A 20,496-nucleotide genomic window follows, 5' to 3' on the forward strand; every position below is an offset into this window, starting at 1 on the left:
TCCGGCCTCCCCATCTGGCACCCAAAAGCCTCAGCTGAGGGTTCAAGGTGGCCACAGGGGCAGGGTCCTCATGAAGAAAGAAACTTCAGAGCAAACCAGCCCAGCCCCATTTGAACCCCTCTCTATAATGTCCTTCTCAGCTCACTTCCCACTGATGCCCTGCCCAGGTTTTAGAACTGAAAAAGATGGAGGTACAGAAGTTTGGATCACACAACAACACAAGCTCCTCGAGACCTGAGACTCCCAGACAAAACTTCCAGGGGCAGAGGTAAGGGAGCTGATTGACTGAAAGAGCCCCATGGCCTCAGGAAAGTCCCTCATTCTCCTGGAGCTTCAGTTTCCTCATCTGTGAAATGGGAGCAATCAAGTGATATACTGAGAAGGCATGAGCCTGACCAGTGTAGCATTCAGCACACAGTAGGTGCTCAGCCTAGGTATGTGGATGGAAAGTCTCCTTCCTGTCTCCCAGGGCATTAGGAAGATCAAATAGAATCCCGACCTTAAAAGAACTGGGGGATGAACGATAGCAAAAATGGCAACGCTAAGAATTTCCACTGAATTCCCTTCTCCCTTTATCCTTCCCTATAACTTTGAGAGGCAAACGTCCTTGTGCCCATTTTGTGGAGGAGGGCTCAGAGTGACGGGACTAGCTGGAAGTCACAAAGGAAGGCAGTACTGTGGCTAGAGCTCAAAGCCAGGTCTGCCTGATTCCTGCCTCTCAGAGAAAGTGAGCCTCCTCTCGCCACAGTTAAGTAGGCTGCTCTAGGCTGTGAGAGAAAGCAAGAATTATAGCCACATGTCCCTTCCTGGCATCCAGCTCTTTCAAATTTGTGTGTCCTCACCCTTTAGGGACATGAAAGAGGGCAAAAGTGCCTATTACCTACACAGAGTTCCATCAGCTGAATAATATCCAGCAGCCCTCATAATAAATGTCCAGAAGCCATCAGTAAAAGGCTCACAGCCTAAGGCTCACTTATAAGGAATTGCTGGAACATACTTTAAGATCTAGCTTTAGGATCTAAAGGTTAAACGTGAGCCCAATTTATCCCTTCTGTAAGGGTTAATTGACTCGATGGCACTGGGTTTTTTTTTTTTTTTTTTGGTAAGGCTTAACACCTCACCCAAAGACCCTGTTCATGTCTGATCATCTCTTCAAAGACCTCTCCCTTTAAGGGTGTCATAATTAGGAAGGTACCTCTAACTTTTCTTTAGAGCTAAGACATACATCTTGAATATGTAAAAGACTTGCTGTAAAGGGTTGTTAACTATTAAGTCAGTTAAATAAAGGGGAACGTTTGTCAACAACAGTAGCTTTAGGGCTCATAATCCCTACCATGGCTGGTAGCCATCGGTTAAATGGACCTGCCAATAAGCTGTAAACACACGCTCTGACACCTAAGAAACTTTGCCCACTTGGCTTCTTACCCACCTCATTTGTCTCTAAGGGTGTGCCGTAGGAAGAGGGCTGGTTGGCCCCGAGTCTGAGGAGGATCAAACCCTTGGGCACTAGGTGGCTCAGCCTGCCCTGGGTGGAGGCAGCTGGGTGGCTGATGCTGTGCTCTGCCTGGTTTGGTGCTGACACCCACCCACGTCATCTTTCCACCCCCGGCTGTAAGCTTGAGGTGCAGGTTAGAGAGTAAGGTGGGCGCGGAGCCCATGGGACAGAGAGGCCCCGCGGGAGCCCTGCCCCCAATTACCGACCTGAATGGAGGGTCCAGGTGGGTTATAGGGGGACCACACCAGCCTTGATCCTCAGCACGCTCCAGCTGGCTCTCGTTTCCAGCTCTTCTCGTCACCGAGTAGCCGGGGGTCCCAGCGGGGGGACCCGCGTGGGTGAGGGGGTGTCGGGAGGGCGGGCAGTGGGAGGTGGGCGGGGGGTGGTGGATTTGGGGAGGGGATGGTCGCTTCAAACCCCGATTCACATGGAAAAACAACTCAAAAACCGTCAAAGCAACGGGAAGACGACCCCTCCCCCAGGCAGGAAGAGGCAGAAACGCAAAAACCAAAGTGGGGGACTGAGGGAGGAGGGAGTGAGGGAGGGTGAAGGGGAACTCAAAAAGTGAGGTGATCTGGTTGAAGCACTGGGTAGGGCGCAGTGTCAAACATCTCAACGAGTCAGCAAGCCGCAGCTCCGAGGACGTGGGGGAGGGCAGGGCTCTGCTGGGCATTTTGGGGTGAGAGGAGCTGTTTGGTCCTCCTCCAAACCCCAAAATGAGGGCACGGATGGGGAGGGCGGGGGAGAGATGCCAAGAAGGTGCGCAGCCTCCACGGGGTTTTAGTTAAGCTTAGATTACACCTGTCGGGAAAAGGTGGGGGGGGGGTCCATGGCCTAATTCCAAAGCCTCATTCTCAAACCCTCCTCTGTGCCCCAAAGCTTGTGGCCCAGGGAGCATGGGTTCTGCCCGCGGGCTCCCCTGTGCCCCCTCCCCTACCCACTGCCCCGGCTTGTCTTCATTGAGACATCCCCCACCCCACACCCCCTCCCTGCCCTCCTGCCTCCACCCTCCCACCGCCAGCTCCCTCCTCCATCAGGATAGCGTGCATCCAGGAGGGACCTGGCAGGCCCCCTGGCCCACGGGCTGACCAGTGGCCTCGGCAAGTCCTTGTCATTTTGAGCTGGACGCTTGGCTGAGCCATAGATATTTAGTTGTTCTTATTTTGGGGAGTGGGGTGGGAGAGAGGACTCCCCCGCCGTTCTCTCCCCTCTCTATTTTTTTGGTACTAGCAGAAAATGGGATGGTGCCTCGATGACAGCTGACTCCCCTCACTGTGGCCACTGGAGACTCGGGGCTTTTCAAATGACAAGGTGTAATCTAATATTTGCCCTCCCCACTTAGACAGAGGAAACAGCAATGCAAAAGGGTCTGAGGCAAGCAGCAGGCGAGAGGTATCCAGAGCTCAGTGTTCCTGTAGAACACCCTTCTCCCCGCCGCACCCACACCAAGGGAAGCCCATCTCCCTGACCCTGGAGCCCCCTCGCCCCCCAGGATGAGGGTGGGATAAGAAGGGCTGGATCCTAAACGGCCATCACCTGCCGCCAGGGTCAAGTCCAAGGCCTCGGGGGAAGCGAGGAGATGGTTGGGTGTGGTCAACACGAACCGGGGTGCTCACCGACACGCCCCAGTGGAAGTCGTTCTAGGGATATGGGAGGCGAGGGGTATTCCGGGTCCAATATCGATGTCTGCCCCTGTTTTGGGGGGCCAGGAGGTAAGGAGACCCCCTCGAGGTCACGTCCACCAGGTGCAGGGCTTGGGGGCCAGAAGTTGAATTTAAAAGACAATCGGTTCCATTAAATTCCATGTTATAGGTTTACAGGCGGAAGGTCCAAGGACTGGGCCGTGGAAAAGGGGCTCTGAAGACAACATGGAAATTGTGGCAACCTAGGATGGCTTCCACTGGCAGCAGGGATCAAGCTCCAGTCTCTTGGCTCGGCATTCAAGGCCTTGCGGTAAATTATTCCAGCCCCATCTGGTCTCCTCCAAAACCCTGAAGATATTCTATGTCCCTTGAAAGTGGGACATTCTCCCTGATGTCTCTAGCTTGCTTGGTGTTCTCCCTGCACGTTCTTACAGCATCGGGTGGGTGGCATACCATTTAACTGGGTCCGGTGCACTGTGGTTCAATAATGCTATGTTACTAGACTGAGCGCTGATGACACCATCTTTCGCCATTAACCTACATCTTAAAGGCGTATAAATTTAAAGAGAAGAAAATTAACAGCCAGGGGGAGTGTAATCTGATCATCTTCCCACTTTGTCAAGAGCTTAAGCTGCATCTTTCCCAGGGGAGTTCAGCTGCCAAATGCATTAAAAAATAAGCTTGGTTTTGCCTTTAGCCCTTTGGATCCCAGAGATAAATTTTAGGAGAAGCGTAAGTCTGAATACTCCCCTTCCCCTGGCCACCCACAGTTGGCAGAAGCCAGACACTGTCAACTGAAGGAAGAGTTAGTTTGCAGGTGGGGATTCCTTGAAACCCTGACTGGCTATTCTGACAACGTAACAGTTTTAGTTTTCAGGGTAAACAATCTAGGTGGCCTATCTCTTCTGGCGGGCTGGTACTTATCTGCATTTGTAGCTAACACTCCAGTTGGGCCTTTATTGCCTCCTTCCAGTACTCTGGCCACTGAATTTCCTGGGGGAGTGATGGAGATGAGAGTTGTGGCTCGGGGGAAGCCAGTGGTCTCACGGGGATGGGGTTGGAGGCAAGAGAAACTGAGATCGTGGGATGGGCTTGGAAAAAACTGACAGAGAATGAGATCTGAGCTACTGAGTTTGCTTCTGCAGGACAGTTCTTTGCAAAGCAGCTTTCTCCAATGCCATCTCATTCAAACAGTGGGCCCATGAGGTACTTAACAGGGAAACTGAAGCTCCCAAAAAAGGGAAGTGACTTGCCTAGATCATTTGTTCGAACCCTCTATTTCTCTAGTCTCATGACAATTCCACTAGCGACTTCTCGTATGCAATGCACTGGCAAGGTGCCCAGCAAGCCTCAGCCTGAGAGAACCCACCCAGTTACCTTGTGAGCTGGGCACACTTATCATCTCTCTTGTTCAGATGGGAACTGAGGACTCAAACAGCTCAAGTGATCAGCCCAAAGTCAAACAGCCAGTGAGGGGTGGAGGCAGGATTTGAATCTGGGTTTGCTCTCACTGCTAGGCGGTACTGCCCAAAAAGTCCAAGTGGTCTTCAGAGTCCTTCGGCCACCCCTCAGTTCCAATTCACCGGGACACAGCTTTGGTGAGGGGGCTGGAGGACCCCTTTCTCCCATCTTTCGGGGCTCTCCAACCCTGAGGGTCAGCGTGGCAGCTCTAACACTGGGTTAATAAGGAGATAAGAGAAATAAATCCCCTTGCATTGCATTGAAAGTTTTCTTGCTACCTTGGCCTTGGCCTTGATAACGGGGATTTTAGAGAAGGCGGGTGAGAGACGAGGGAAAAAAAGGCGACCCTAAACAGGATGGCCTCTACCCTCGGACAATCGTATATGTGGGATAGTAAACTGGGGACTGGTGGTTAGAAATCTAAATGGCTTTTTAATTTGGGGTTGGTTTTTATTTAGGGTTGGAGTGGGACACTCAAGGGCTTGCTTTCCTTGGGGAGGGAGTGGAAGATGGGGCATGCATCTGAGGTTTGCAAGAATGAGATAGACATAGAGAGAAAGAGAGATGAAAGAGAGAAAGAGGCAGAGAGTTGGGGAGGCAGAGAAAGAGGAGGGGAGGCTGTGTCCAAGGTCCCCCTGGGTTTTTGCCAGAATTCCACAGCTCTGATACTCAGGCGCTCAGAAAGTGACCGTGCTGTGTTGCTGGACAAAAGGTACCTGTGGCCTGGGCCCAGAGCCTGAGAGGGGTGGGGGAAGCAGCCAGTGTCGCCTGGGAGGTGGAGGCTTAGTGCCCCAGGGCAGGAAAATTGGCCAATTATTTTTTTCCAGAGTCTGTCATGCTACATTATTTTCTGATGGGCAGTCTCGGATTTGTGCCCAGCCAGAATGCAAAAGTCATCACAACAGCTGCCATTTTGAGCGTTAACTATGTGCCAAGCATGCACGGCCCAGGGAGGATGGTGCCGTCATCACCCCACATTTTAAGTTGACCACTTCCCATATTTGGATGTGTCACCATATTGGATGCAAACTCAAAATGCCACTGCCCATTCAGCTACACTTCAAATGCCTTCTTTTTTTTTTTTTTTTTGGTCTCTTTGGTACAGTGGGAGGTGGTCTCATGCTGAGGCAGAAGGATGGGAACACACCTGCTTGAACCCCCTTCCAACATGGCCGCCCTGGGAGGCTGAGGCACCATCTCTGGGAAAAGGGAGGTGGCCACTGAGGTCAGGCAAATTGGGCTGCTTTCCCCACTCACTCTACCCAGGCTCTGACCTCCCACCATCTGTCTGTGCCCCCTCCCTTGTGCCCGGGTGCCCCAGGCGGTCACTTTCTACCCCAGCATCCCAGCTGTGGGACCCCTTCCACCCTCCCGGATGGTCGTTGGACAGGAACACTGGCTTTTAAATCACAATGCGTTTGGAGAACAACCACATAACAGCTCAGCCCAAGAACCGAAACCAACTAGCACGGAAACACAAGACAGAACCAAAGACGAAACGTTTTGGGGGAGAAGAGGGGTGGCTGAGGGGGATGGGAGGGAAAAAATAACGAACAAATCGGTTTTTTCCCCCCAAAATGAAACCAAACCAAACAAGAAAAAAAAAAAAAGAAAAGAAAGAAAAAAGAAGAAAACCAAAGGAGAAAAACAGAAAGGAAGACACGAAACACTCCAACAGAAGGTGTCGGGAATTCACCAAACCAAACCGACAAGAGTGGCATGCAGAGAAATTTTTACATTCTTCCAGCATGCATCAGGCCCAAGTTACCATGACGACGAGGAGTGCAAAAAACTTAGCAACAACATTACCAACGGATGCAGAGAGGCGACCACAATGCAAGCATCGCATGTGTGCGGCCGGCCCTAGGCCAGGCTGGGTGCGGCTGAGATTTTCGTGTCTTTCTGGGTTTTGCTCTCACTTGGTGGATTTTTGTTTGTTCGCTTTGCGCTTATTATTCATATTCCAGTTTGTTTAAGTTCTTTTTTTTCTGTTTTTTTTCCATGTGCGTGTCTGCATATGTCCGTGTGTGTGTCTGAGTGAGTTTCGTGTCTGTGCGTGTCATTTTTCAGAATGTAAAAATGTGGGTAAAGAAAGTAAAAAAGAAAAAAACACACCAACCTTCTCGAAGCTCTGAGGGATGTAAAAGGGGTTTGATGCGGAACACAATGACATGGGGAGAAGAGAAAAAATAGGGGAGATACAGAGAGTAAAAAGAGGACTTCCCAAGGCTAAAAGCTGCAATAGTTTGCTTTTTTTTTCTTTAAACCAAAAAAAGAAATTAAAATTAAAAAATAAAAAGAACAGCAATGACCTTTCTTTTCTTTCCTCCACTCTGCCCTCGACATACAAGATCCAGGATTTTTTTTTAATTCAATTTTGGAGCGTCTGAGACCCAGGCAAAGACGGGGAGGCTGGGACTAGCCTCCTCAACTGCCCCCAAAAGGGAGGAGGCTCATGCTGGGGACCCTGCCTCCAGGGGCTGAGGACACAGAAGACCCCCCACCCCACTTGCCCCCTTGCTAAAGGCCACGCCCCCCACCCTGCCCCACACCTGCTGCTCACTTTTGCTCTTTGAACCCTGCCAGACTTACAAATCCCCATTCCAGGTGTTTGCAGAGAAATAAGCAGGTTAGGTGGAAACCAGTCAGTTGGAGGCATGAGCGCAAGGTAACTCACCAGAGATGCCATGATGGCGGACCGGAGTGCCCTCCCCCCGCCCCATATTCCCACCCCCACCCCACACAACCTCGTCCTCAGAGGCCAGATGCAAAACCCAAGGTCCAGAACCAACGAGTCACTCAGGGTCAGTGGGAACCACAGTTGGTGGGGACCAAGAGGGTGAGATCTAGGGTAGAGGAGGAGCTGCCCGGCCTCCCCAGCAGATGACTGAGAAGGGCTTAGTATGTCCAAGGGGATAAATAGAGGCCAGGCAGCAGGCGTGATCGGTTCAGTTCTACAGAACCAAGGGGGACAGAGCCGGGATTTGAACCAGGCCCTCTGGCATCCTGGCAGAAGCTGTTTCTACCATGGACTTGAAGAGAAACAGCTCCTAGAAGGAAGGCCGGGGGGGCGGCGGGGGGACAAACAGGGGTGTAGGAGGAAGCTTCACATGTCAGAAAGAATCGAAGAGCGCAAATACAGGGATGGGGGGGTCAACAGGGCATGGGGAGGCCCCTGGCGCCACCCCAAGGGATCCAGAAGGAAGTCTGTGTAAATGTTTCCCAGACTTCCTTGGTGGGGAGGTGGGGGGTGCTGAGGTAAGGAACCTGGGCTTCCAGGCCTGACCGAGTGGCAACTGGATGCTGAGACAAGGGCCTCCCAGGTGTGCTGTGGTAGCCTTGGCTTGCCAGCACACTGAGGCCCCTGGCCCACCATGCCTGCTGCCGCCCCATCTCACCTGGGCCTAAACGTGTCTTTCCCTAAGGGTCGTTAGGAGAGAACAGAGCACCAGGCTCTGGGGCAGCCGAAGGGGTGGGGGCCAGCTTCTAAGACCCCTCCCCAACTCGTGGATGGAGGGGACTCGAGGGGGGCGGTGAAGCAGGGAGCTACGAGGCCACGGAGTTCGGAGAAGCAAAGCCAGCAGACAACAAGGGAGGCACGACACACCACAAAAGCCAACTCAGGCGGGTGGGGCTGGGCCGAGGCCTGCAGGCTCCCCCGGCCCTGTAGGCCCAAGACTGACCCCCCCACCCTGCCCCGCCCCCTCTTGCCCTGCCGTCACTGCCTCCCCCGGGTCCCGTGCCTATGGGGCATCCACAGCGAGGCACGGGGTATTCTGGCTGCCCCCATTTTACAGGCAGGGACACTGAGGTCCAGAGAGAGGGCTGCTGCCTCATGACCAACTGGTGTGGGGCCTTCCTGCTTGGGTCTGCAGGGGTGGGGGAGCCCAGAGGCTGTGAGCCCGCAAAGGAAGGGGGCAGGAAGGGGCGGGTCCCTGCCTTTGACCTGGCTGCGGCGGTCCCTACCTCGCACGTAGAGGTTGGCGGGCGAGGAGTAGCGCACGCCGGCGCTGTTGGTGGCCACGCACTCGTATTTGCCCTGGTCGGTCTCCTCGCTGCTCTCAATCTGCAGGGCCCCTGTGGGGAAATGGGAGAAAGCCTGGCCAGTCAGGGGAGGCCTGGCAGTGGACGGGAGGGCTCTGCCCCCAGAGTCCTTTCTGTCCTGTCGCCAGTTCTGGCCAGGCCCAAGAGACAGAGGAAAGAGTGAATTAGTCTAGAAGCCCCAGGTGGGCCAGGGCCTCCCTGGCTTATCTCCCCCCAAGCCCAAGCCTAGCCCTGAACTTGCCTGAACACACCTGAGTCTGTGGCAAAACCTTCACCTCACCAGAAAGGCAGCCAATCAAATGGCCGGTGAACTACAAATCTGGGGGGATGTACCATAGAGGCGTGTTTGCGAAAGCACTTAAGTGATGCTCCAGGCAACGAGGACAGAGTAGGTTGGCACTCATAACCTGTAGCAGTCATTGGAGAGACTGAGGGACCCAAGGGACCGCCACGAGTAATGTGCAAATTCAGGGAGCAGGTAGGTGCTTTGTTATTGCCAACCAGTGCCCATGTGTAAATGAACACAGGTCTGAGTTCCTCAAGTGTGTTTGAAATTGCAGGCCTCAGAGCCCCTAGTGCCCATAAGTAAATGAAGACAGGGCTGAACTTCTTCAAGGGTGTGTGGAATTTCAGGGCTGGGTTATACCCCATTACAGCTAAGGTAAAGGACGTTGAGACTGGAAATGTATCAAGTGTATTCGAAATCAAAGGTCTCAAAGTCTTACGTGCCTGAAACTAATTGAAGATGAATCTGAATTCCCCCAGGTATTTGAACTCATCTAAGTAAATACGAATATGACTAAACTCACCCACATATGTTTAAATTCAAGATCCCGGTGCTCATGAGTAACAGGATGAACTTATTTCCTCAAGTGTGTTTGAAATTATGGTCCTAGATCCAAATCCATGGTGCTTATGGGTAAACGAGGATTAGATTGAATTTTCAGAAGTGTTTGAAACAGGGCCTCGAATCAGTTCTTTCTGGTTTGAGGCCCCTGCTGAGAATTTGTGTCTCTAACAGGGTCCCGAGAACTTTTACATAAGAATCACCTGGGGATCTTACTAAACTGTAGATTCTGATTCAGTATATCTGGGGGTGGAAAGGCAAATTCTCAGCAAGGAACTTGTTAAAAAGGCAAACCAGAATGAACCGGTTCAAAGCCCTGGTTTGGAATCACAGGTCCAAGTGAAAGCCTCTAATACACATAAATAAAGTTGATGATTTTATTATTTGAATTTCCTATGAGTGAATAAAGATAAGGCCACTTTTCTCAAACATAATTAAAAATCACAGGCCGAAAGCCAAGGTCCTGGTGCCCATGAGTAAATGAAAGTAGGGCTGATTTCCCCCAGTATGTTTGATATCACAGGCCCAGATCAGAGCCTTTACTTCTAATGAATGTACAGAAATGAATGAACCTTCCCAAGAATATCTGAAATCAAGACCCTGGTCAAACCGTTTAGTGTCCATGAGTAAATGAAAATGAGGCCAAGATTTCCATGAGTATTTTTGAAACCACAGGCCTGGATCAAGTTTCAATTTTCTAATTAAAATGAAACTGAGTGAATATCAACACATATGTTTAAATCATGGGCCAGGACCGGAGTCCATGTTGACCATGAGTAAATGAAAATGAGTGAATATCACCAAGTATGTTGGAATCACAGGCTTTGATCAGAACCCCCGGCTCCAGGAGTCCAAAATTCCAGTCCAAGCTCTCAAGCGGATCCCTCCTCCCCAGCTGTGCTTGTGAATGTCCCACGGTGGGGGGATGCGGACCCACAGTATTGGGTGCCTACCCCAAGGATAGGGAGGTTCCCTTTGGAGGCCGCGGATGAAAGTTCTTGCCCCATATAACACTTCCTACTATGCCCTGACCTCCAGGCTGTGGAAAAGCAGGAAGGTAGGTATCAGTATGGAGCTCCAGAGAGGGCAGGAGGTCTGCTCTAGGACACACAGCATTTCATGGTACAGTCAGGGCTAGATATTGGATCCTGCCTCCCACCCAGGCCTATTCTAGTCTCCTTTCCAGGGCAGCACCAGGAGCCAGAATCAGACATGGCCTTTGAGACCTGGCCCTCAAACTGGAGCGCCCCCTCCCCTGAGTGGGGAATCAGAAAGAGCTAGAAGTGGTCCCCTCTGCACTCCCATTTTACAGATGGAAAAACAGTGGCTGGGAAGAGACAAGGGCTTTGTCCAGAGCAATGCTCAGAACCTGGCTTCCCAGGGCTCTGGGTGGGTGTGGGGGGCGCCGCCCCTTCCTGGAGAGGGCACAGGCCCATCCCTGCGGCCAGGCGGCCCAAGGAGTCACCCCGCCACACTTGGCCACCCCCAGCCACAGACAGTAACACAGACGTAGACACCGGATGGACACCGGGCAGAAGGGCGAGTAGGGGAGACATGTGGAGGGGGCCTGGGGGCTGGGCGGGCAGCCAGAGAGCATAGTGGGTGGGTGAGTGAGGAACGCGCCTCTTACCTCGGATCGGAGTACTTTCTGTAAGGGAAGCAGAGAGAGTCAGGTGAAAATCAGATGGCAGTCCTGGGGGGCCACGAGCAAGGCCACTCTGCCCCTGGGGGCCGAGCCTGCCCTGGGCCTGTGGACCCTGAAGTCCTGGCCGAGAGAGACAGGGGCGAGGCTCCTGGGTGCAGGACAGGGTTTAGGGGCTTGCCAAGCACGAGGGCTTCCCACAGGACTCTCGGCAAAGTGGGGGGAGAGGTGGGTGATTCTAGAAGCTTCTATGCCCTGGGAAGATCAGCCGGCCTGGCCTGGCCCTGTGTGCTGCCTTCTCTCTGGGCCCGAGGGAGGTCCATGACTTCCCTGCCTTCTTTCTTCCTTGGGGGCCCAGGAAGGGGCTGCTTTTATGGCAACAGCAGGAGGGTCCGGAACGACGGGGTCTCAGGGTTCTTGTTAGAGATGGGGAGAAAGGGGTTAGTGGCCCAGGGCCAGGGGATTAATAAAGCACAGGGGAGGGGGTTACACACAGGCCGAGTAGGGGGCGCAGGGAAGGTGGTGATAGGGTCCACAGCAGAGCCTTCTTAACTTCCAGAGTGTTCTTCCAGAAGGAAAAGAGGAAAGGGCTGTCTGTCCATCTGGACTATGGGGGCAGGGATGGCTCACGGGTGAGAAGCCAGGAAAAAAAGGCCTGGGGCTGGAGCTTTCCACCCTTGGCTCATCTTCCCAGGGGAGAGATTTGGGCCCCTGCTCACCACTGATGATAACCCAGTCAAGAAAACACAGGTTCCTTCCCATTTTACAGACAGGCAAGCTGAGGCCCAGAGGGGCCGAGGAATCGGCTGAGGTCACATCATGAGCCAGAGTCTGGGGTGGGGCTTGAACTCAGCTCTCCAGCCTCCCAGGCTGAGGACCCTTTAGCCTGAACTTTGTTGGCCCCGTATATATCTTTCTAAATCCTCAATCCCATGAGGGCACTCTCTGTTCTTAGAACACAAGGGAACGAGAATTTGCCTGTGGTCACACCACGGAACCCAGGTTAGCTTCCACTTTAGACTTTTACTACACTTGGGTTACAAGGGTGGAAGCCAGGGGCCCAAGACCTGGGCTTCCCGATGTTGCATGGGGCCACTATACTCGGTAAAAAGGATGTATTTCTCCGGTGCTAAAGGTTGTTCTGTTTCTCACCCTGGGGAAGATGAGAAGGGACTATTGTGTGTAATTATCAGTCACTCTCACTTTAGTAAGAATTAACCCAGCAGTAGGTTTCAGGGGATTTGGGCTCGATGCTGGGAAAAGAGGCTGCAAAGCACCCAGCACCAGCTCAGCTAGAAAATTCCCCCCAAACCTGGACCCAGCCCCCAATTTCTGTCATTAAATCCTTTCCCAGCACCAGCCCCAGGATTCTCTACCCCAGGGTCTGGATAGCCCCTTCTGGCCTTGTCATTTTTCCTCTTTTCCTTCTGGGCTTCTCTGTTTGCTGCCCGCTGGTGCCCCACTAGGGAGGGCTGGGTGGCCAGAGAGGGGAAGGCGTTAGTGAACATGCCACGTGGAACGGGTCACAGTTACTGTCACGGTGGCTGTTAGTCTGGCGGGGGAGGAGAGGGGCAGAGGAGGGGAAAAACGAGGATGTTAGTCTTCGACATGTTCAAGAAATCAGACTTACCAAAGGTTTCTGAACGTTTACAACAGAGGGACAAGAAAAGAGAACAGGAACGTTACCGGGTGGTCACTCAGAAGTTTGTATCCTCGTTGGGGTAGCATAGGGAGGAGGGGAAGTCAGAATAATAACTCTTTGTTATTATCAAGGAGCCCTGGTGGTGCAGTGGTTAAGCACTTGGCTACTAATCAGAAGGTCCGTGGTTCCAACCCACTAGCCACTCCGTGGGAGAAAGATGTGGCAGTTTGCTTCTGTAAAGATTATGGCCTTGGAAACCCCATGGGGCAGTTCTACTCTGTCCTATAGGGTTACTGTGAGCTGGAATTGACTCAATGGCTACGGGTTTTTTTGTTATTATTAGTAAAAGCAGCTTATGTTTGCTAAGCATTTAAGATGTGCCAGGTATTTTATCATGGGCACCTCACTCTAACTCTAAGAAATAGGCACATTTGATGGGGAAAACTGAGGCTCAGAGAGGGTTACAGGCCCTTGGACCCGCCCGATAAATGGGATCTGAGCCCAGGAGATCAGGCCTCATGCTCAGAATCATTTCACCATCCCTGGGCTTTGACGGTACAACCGAATCCCCAGCGTTGGCGTTGTTCCCCTTTCTAAGCACCGAGGCCGTGAGTACGCTCAGAGACGGTGGGAGGGGAAGGCTGTGTCTCTCCCCAACATAAGTGAGAGCTGAGTCTCTCCAGGGAAGAGACTCTGAGGTCCACCTCCACCTTTTTTGAGGGAGTGGGACTCCTCTGGGGCGCAGAGAGAGCCGGGCGCTGGGTGGGCTCCTCAGAGAACAAGGCTGGGCCAGTGAGGGGGTGCTCGGATGGCTGGGGGGCCTGCTGGGAGGGGTGGCTTCCAAGGCAGGGTCCTCAGAGGAAGGAGAGAAAGCAGAAGAGGTGTGTGTGCGAGCTGCTGTGTAATTTCAACGGGAATCTGAAGAGGGGCAAGGTCTCAAGCCGTTAACAGTGGAAAAAATGATATGACACAGACACACAGGTACGCACAAACACGTGTGCTCACATGTACTGAGACACGCACGTGTGCACATGGACATGCTCCAGGAGAGGGAAGGCAAACTCCTGTGTGCCATGGCCTAGCCTGTACACACATGGAATGCAGGTCAGGCTGGCACAGGGAGCCCAGACACACAAGAAAATGTCACAAGGTAGTGGGGTGACAGACACAAAGCACACACAGTCCCACGGACAGATGGCCTCGCAGATGGGGCACGTGGGCGCTAGGCCAAGACACAGCTGTGGAGCCGCTCATCCCCAAGGCCTTGTGCTCTGTCCCAAGGCCTCCCTAGGCCAGGTGGGGCTTGGACGAACAGGCTGGCTCTGTGTGTCCTGGGTGCCATCTCAGACATGAACCTCTACCACCATCTTCCATGGCTCTTCCTCACCTCTGCCAGCCTTTGCCCCATTATGTCCTTATTGCTTCAGCATTGGAGACACTCAGTCCCTGTAGCTCCCTATGGCTCCCCACCACCTTACCCATCTGTGGCCCACTACATCTCTTCTAGACAACCACTCCTTCAGCACTGGAAATACCCTCTTGCCATTGCCTTACATGGCCCCCTTCTACTCCTACCTGCCTGTGCCCCATTATATCCCTACTAGACATACCTACAGCATGCTCTGTCTCTGCCACCCTCCATGGCTCCCTATTACCTTGATTGTCTGCATCCCATTATATACCCAGCGATTAGGCATTTAAGATGCTCTCCCCTCCCCATTCTCCATGGCTCTGATCATGTCTGCCTTTGTCCCCCACTGCGTTCCCATTGCTTGAGCACTGTAGATATCCACCATCCTCTATGGCTTTCCATCAAATGCAACTGTCTGTGCCTCATTATGACCCCACTGCTTGGGTCCTGGAGACACTCTCTCTCTGTAGCCTTCCATGGCTCCCCATCATTGTGCACGTTTGTGCCATTATACCCCACAGGGGAGGCGCGAAGAACTCTCTTCCTACCATCCCTGTTACCTCTGCCTGTCGATGCCCTGGCTTTGAGGTCACTCCCCCCCACCTCCCAGTGTCCATGTGGCTCTTCCTCTCTGTCCCCGTGGCTCCCAAAGGCTTGAGCACACAGAAGCTCCCCTCCTCCTGCCACCCTCTGTGGTTCCCACATCGTGCGGCCCACCTGTGCTCACCTGATCGCAGCTGCTTGATGCGCCCGTTGCTGGCACTGGGGTCCACAGGCAGGAAGTCCTTGAACCAGGTGATCTCGGGGTCGGGGTTGCCGCTGGCGGCACAGAGCATGGTGGCCGTCCGTGTCCGCTCCACTACCTTCAACTGGGGGCCCATGTCAATGTTGGGGAAGCCGGGGGGCAGCTGGTCCTCTGTGGGCAGAGATGGAGGGAACAGGGCAGAGGCCTGGTTATCACATGGGCTGCCGTCACTCCGGGCTTGGGAACCAGGCGGCCCTGGGACCGTGGCCCTTAGCCTATCTCCTCCTCTCTCTCCTGGCAGGGCTCGTGGGCGCCATCAGAAGAGATCAGAGGTTCTCACCCCGGGGGTGAGTCTGCCCCCGGGGGACACATAGTGATGTCTGCAGACGTTTGTGGGCGTCATGACTAGGAAAGGGGTGCTACAGGCGTTAAGTGGGTGGAACCCAGAGATGCTGCTCAACATGCTACAGTGCAGAGGACAGCCCCAGCCCAGTGAAGGCTCTGGCTCCAAATACCAGTGTTGAGATCAAGACTTTGCAATAATTGTGAGGATGGCACAGAACAGGCAGCGTTTCGTTCTGTTGGCATAGGGCCGCTACGACTCGGAGTCGACTCAATGGCACCTAACAACAATGTGTTGTTGTTAGCTGCTGTCCAGTTGGCCCCAGCTCATGGTGACCCTATGCACGATGGAATGAAATGTGCCCAGTCCGGCACCATCCCCGAGATGACTTGCAAATGGACCATTAAGATCCACAGGGTTTTCACTGACTAACATTTGGAAATTGATCACCAGGCCTTTCTTTCTTGTCTGTCTCAAGTCTGGAAGCACTACCGAAACCTGTTCAGCATCATAGCTACACGCCAGCCACCACAGACAATCAGGTGGTAGTTGCGTATGAAGTGCAGTGGCTGGGAATCGAACCCGGGCCTCCCATGTGGAAGGGGAGAATTCTACCCCTAAGCCACTGCATTCTGTGTACTGTAACATACAAAAAAAACAGAAAACAAAAACAAAACCAAAACTCACTGCCCTCAAGTTGATTCCGACTCATAGTGACCCTGCAGGACAGAGCAGAACTGCCCCAAAGAGTTTCCAAGGCTGAAATCTTTACAGAAGCAGACTGCCACATCTTTCTCCGACAGAGCAGCTGCTAGGTTCGAACCACTGATCTCTTGGTTAGCAACCGAGTGCTTGAGCACTGCACCACCAGGGCTCCATGTACTATCGTACAATGAGCTAAATGTCCCCAATATGAACTAAGCATCTCTTATCACTAACATCTAGACCAGTGGTTCTCACCCAGAAAGATTCTGCCTACAGGGAATATCAGCAATGTCTAGAGACATCTGTGCTTGTCACAACTGGGGGTGGGGGGGTGTGATACTGGCATGGAGTGGGTGGAGGCCAGGGATGCTGCCCAACACCCTACAGTGCACAGGATGGCCCTACCCCAAAGAATAAACTGGCTGCCAAATACCCACAGCACCCAGGTTAGGAAATGCTGCTTTCATTTACAGCAGCTGAGACAGCCTTTAAAACATCAGACAGACCACACTCCCCGCCTGCTATACTACCTCCAGGGCTCCCTATCACTCTTAGGAGAAACTTAGCTCAAATGCCAGCAGGGTCACCCATGGCGGACAGGATTCAGCTGAGCTTCTAGACTAAGACAGACTAGGAAGAAGGACCTGGTGATCTATTTCTGAAAAAACTGTCCAGTGAAACCTTAAGAATAGCAGCAGAACACTGTCTGATATAGTGCTGGAAGATGAGCCCCCCAGGTTGGAAGGCACTCAAAAGACGCCTGGGGAAGAGCTGCCTCCTCAAAGTAGAGTCGAACTTAATGACATGGACGGAGTCAAGCTTTGGGGACCTTCGTTTACTGATGTGGCATGACTTAAAATGAGAAGAAACAGCTGCAAACATCCATTAATAATCGGAACCTGGAATGTACGAAGTATGAATCTAAGAAAATTAGAAATCACCAAATTGAAATGCAATGCATAAACATCGATATCCTAGGCGTTAGTGAGCTGAAATGGACTGGTATTGGCCATTCTGAATCAGACAATCATATAGTCTACTATGCTGGGAATGACCACTCGAAGAGGAATGGCGTCACATTCATTGTCAAAAAGAACGTTTCAAGGTCTATCCTGAAGTACAACGCTGTCAGTGATAGGATAATATCCATTATTATTACTACTCAAATTTACGCACTAACCATTAATGCCAAAGGTGAAAAAATTAAAGATTTTACACCAACTTCTGCAGTCTAAAATTGATCAAACACTCAATCAAGATGCATTGATAATTACTGGTGATTGGAATGCAAAAGTTGGAAACAAAGAAGGATCAGTAGCTGGAAAATGCAGTCTTGGTGACAGAAACGATGCCGAAGATTGAATGATAGAATTTTGCAAGACCGACGACTTCTTCATCAGAAATACCTTTTTTCAACAACATAAACAGCAATGATACACGTGGACCTCATCAGATGAACACAAAGGAATCAAATTAACTACATCTGTAGAAAGAGATGATGGAAAAGCTCAATATCATCTGTCTGAACAAGGCCAGGGGCAGAACGTGGGACAGGCCATCGACTGTTCATTTGCAAGTTCAAGCTGAAACTGAAGAAAATCAGACTAAGTCCACAAGAGCCAAAGTACGACCTTGAGTATATCTTACCTGAATTCAGAGACCACCTCAAGAATAGACCTGATGCATTGAACATTAGTGACCGAAGACCAGACAAGTTGTGGAATGACATCAAGGACATCACACATGAAGAAAACAAAAGGTCATTAAAAAGGCAGTAAAGTAAGAAAAGACCAAAATGGATGTCAGGAGACTCTGAAAGTTGGTCTTGAACATAGAGTAGCTAAATCCATTGGAAGAAATGATGAAATAAAAAAGAGCTGAACAGAAAATTTCAAAGGGTGGCTCGAGAAGACAAAGTATTATGATGACGTGCACAGAGCTGGAGATAGAAAACCAAAAGGGAAGAACACACTCAGCATTTTCCAAAGTGAAAGAACTGAAAAAAAATTCAAGTCTCGAGTTGCAATATTGAAGGATTCTACGGGCAAAATATTGAACAGTGGCAGGAAGCATCAAAAGAAGATGGAAGGAGTACACAGAGACACTGCACCAAAAAGGACTGGTTGATGTTCACCCATTTCAGGAGGCAGCATATGACCACAAACCGATGGTACTGAAGGAAGAAGTCCAAGCTGCACTGAAGGCACCGGTGAAAAACAAGGCTCCAGAAACTGACAGAGTAACAGTTGAGATGTTTCAACAAACGGATGCAATGCCGGAAGCGCGCACTCGTCTACGCCAAGAAATTTGGAAGATGGCTACCTGGCCAACTGACTGGAAGAGATCCATATTTGTGCCCATTCCAAAGAAAAGTGATCCAACGAAACGTGGAAATTATCAAAGAATATATCACGGGCAAGTAAAATTCTGCTGAAGATCATTCAAAAGTGGCTGCAGCAGTACATCAACAGGGAACTGTTAGAAATTCAAACCGGACTCAGAGGAGGGTGTGAAATCATGGATCTCATCGCTGATGTCAGACGAATCTTGGATGAAAGCTGAGAATGCCAGAAAGATGTCTGCCTGTGTTTTATTGACTATGCAAAGGCATTTGACTGTGTGGATCATAACAAATTATGGATAATGTTCCGAAGAATGGGAATTCCAGAAACATGCAATTGTGCTCATGCAGAGCCCGTGCACAGACCAAGAGGCAGTCACTTGAACAGAACAAGGGGATACTGTGTGGTTTAAAATCAGGAAGGGTGTACATCAGGGTTATATCCTTTCACCATACTTATTCAACATGTACGGGGCCCTGGTGGTGCAGTGGCTAAGCATTCAGCTGCTAACCAAAAAGTCAGCCGTTCGAAACCACCAGCTGCTTCTTGGAAACCCTATGGGCAGTTCTACCCTGTCCTGTAGGGTCACCATGAGTCAGAATGACTTGACGGCAACGGCTTTGATTTGGTATTCAATGTGTATGCTGAGCAAATAATCCGAGAAGCTGGACTATATGAAGAAGAACGGGGCATCAGGTTTGGAGGAAGACTCATTAACAACCTGCGTTATGCAGATGACACAACCTTGCTTGCTGAAAGTGAAGAGGACTTGAAGCACTTACTGATGAAGATCAAAGACCACAGCCTTCAGTATGGATTACACCTCAACATAAAGGAAACAAAAATCCTCACAACTGGACCAATAAACACCATCACAATAAACAGAGGAAAGATTGAAGTTGTCAAGGATTTCATTTTCCTTGGATCCACAATCAACACCCATGGAAGCAGCAGTTAAGAAATCAAAGTATTACATTGGACAAAGCTGCTGCAAAAGACCTCTTTGAAGTGTTAAAAAGATGTCACCCCGAAGACTAAGGTGTGCCTGACCCAAGCCGTGGTATTTTCAATCTCGTCATATGCATGTGAAAGCTGGACAATGAATAAGGAAGACCAAAGAAGAATTGATCTGAATTATGAATTGAAAAATTTGAGTTATGGTGTTGGCAAAGATTTCTCAATACACCATGGACTGCCAGAAGAATGAACAAATCTGTCTTGGAAGAAATACAGTCACAGTGCTCCCTGGAAGTAAAGATGGCATGACTTCATCTCACATACTTTGGACATGGACATGTTGTTACCAGGAGGGACCAGTCCCTGGAGAAGGACATCATACTTGGTAGACTTAGAGGGTCGGTGAAAAAGAGCAAGACCCTCAACGAGATGGACTGACACAGTGGCTGCAACAATGGGCTCGAGCATAACAATGACTGTGAGGATGGCTCAGGACCGGGCAGAGTTTCATTCTGTCGTGCATAGGGTCCCTATGAGCTGCAGCCAACTCAGTGGCACCTAACAACAACAACAATCTTTTTTTTTTTTTTTTTATAACTTTTATTAAGCTTCAAGTGAACGTTTACAAATCCAGTCTGTCACATATAAGTTTACATACATCTCACTCCCTACTCCCACTTGCTCTCCCCCTCTTGAGTCAGCCCTTTCAGTCTCTCCTTTCTTGACAATTTTGCCGGCTTCCCTCTCTCTCTATCCTCCCATCCCCCCTCCAGACAAGAGTTGCCAACACAATCTCAAGTGTCCACCTGATATAATTAGCTCACTCTTCATCAGCATCTCTCTCCCCCCCTGCTGACCAGTCCCTTTCATGTCTGATGAGTTGTCTTCGGGGATGGTTCCTGTCCTGTGCCAACAGAAGGTCTGGGGAGCGTGGCCGCCAGGATTCCTCTAGTCTCAGTCAGACCATTAAGTTTGGTCTTTTTATGAGAATTTGGGGTCTGTATCCCACTGATCTCCTGCTCCCTCAGGGGTCCTCTGCTGTGCTCCCTGTCAGGGCAGTCATCAATTGTGGCCGGGCACCAACTAGTTCGTCTGGTCTCAGGATGATGTAGGTCTCTGGATCATGTGGCCCTTTCTGTCTCTTGGGCTCTTAGTTGTCGTGTGACCTTGCTGTTCTTCATTTTCCTTTGCTCCAGGTGGGTTGAGACCAATTGATGCA

The 20,496-nt window shown here is 51.1% G+C and overlaps 1 protein-coding gene across 1 annotated transcript in view; it reads right to left on the reverse strand.

Annotated features, from left to right (window-relative positions):
* Positions 1 to 20,496, reverse strand: part of PTPRS (protein tyrosine phosphatase receptor type S) — a 132,125-nt gene that overhangs the window by 40,904 nt on the left and 70,725 nt on the right. Inside the window, exons 5-6 of the mRNA XM_064280341.1 lie at positions 14,913 to 15,101; positions 8,566 to 8,676 (exon numbers count right to left, since the gene is read on the reverse strand). Of these exons, the coding sequence (XP_064136411.1) occupies positions 8,566 to 8,676; positions 14,913 to 15,101 (300 nt within the window). The remainder of the gene's footprint in view (positions 1 to 8,565; positions 8,677 to 14,912; positions 15,102 to 20,496) is intronic.

Source organism: Loxodonta africana, chromosome 3 (genome assembly GCF_030014295.1).
Source record: "Loxodonta africana isolate mLoxAfr1 chromosome 3, mLoxAfr1.hap2, whole genome shotgun sequence".
NCBI lineage: Eukaryota > Metazoa > Chordata > Mammalia > Proboscidea > Elephantidae > Loxodonta > Loxodonta africana.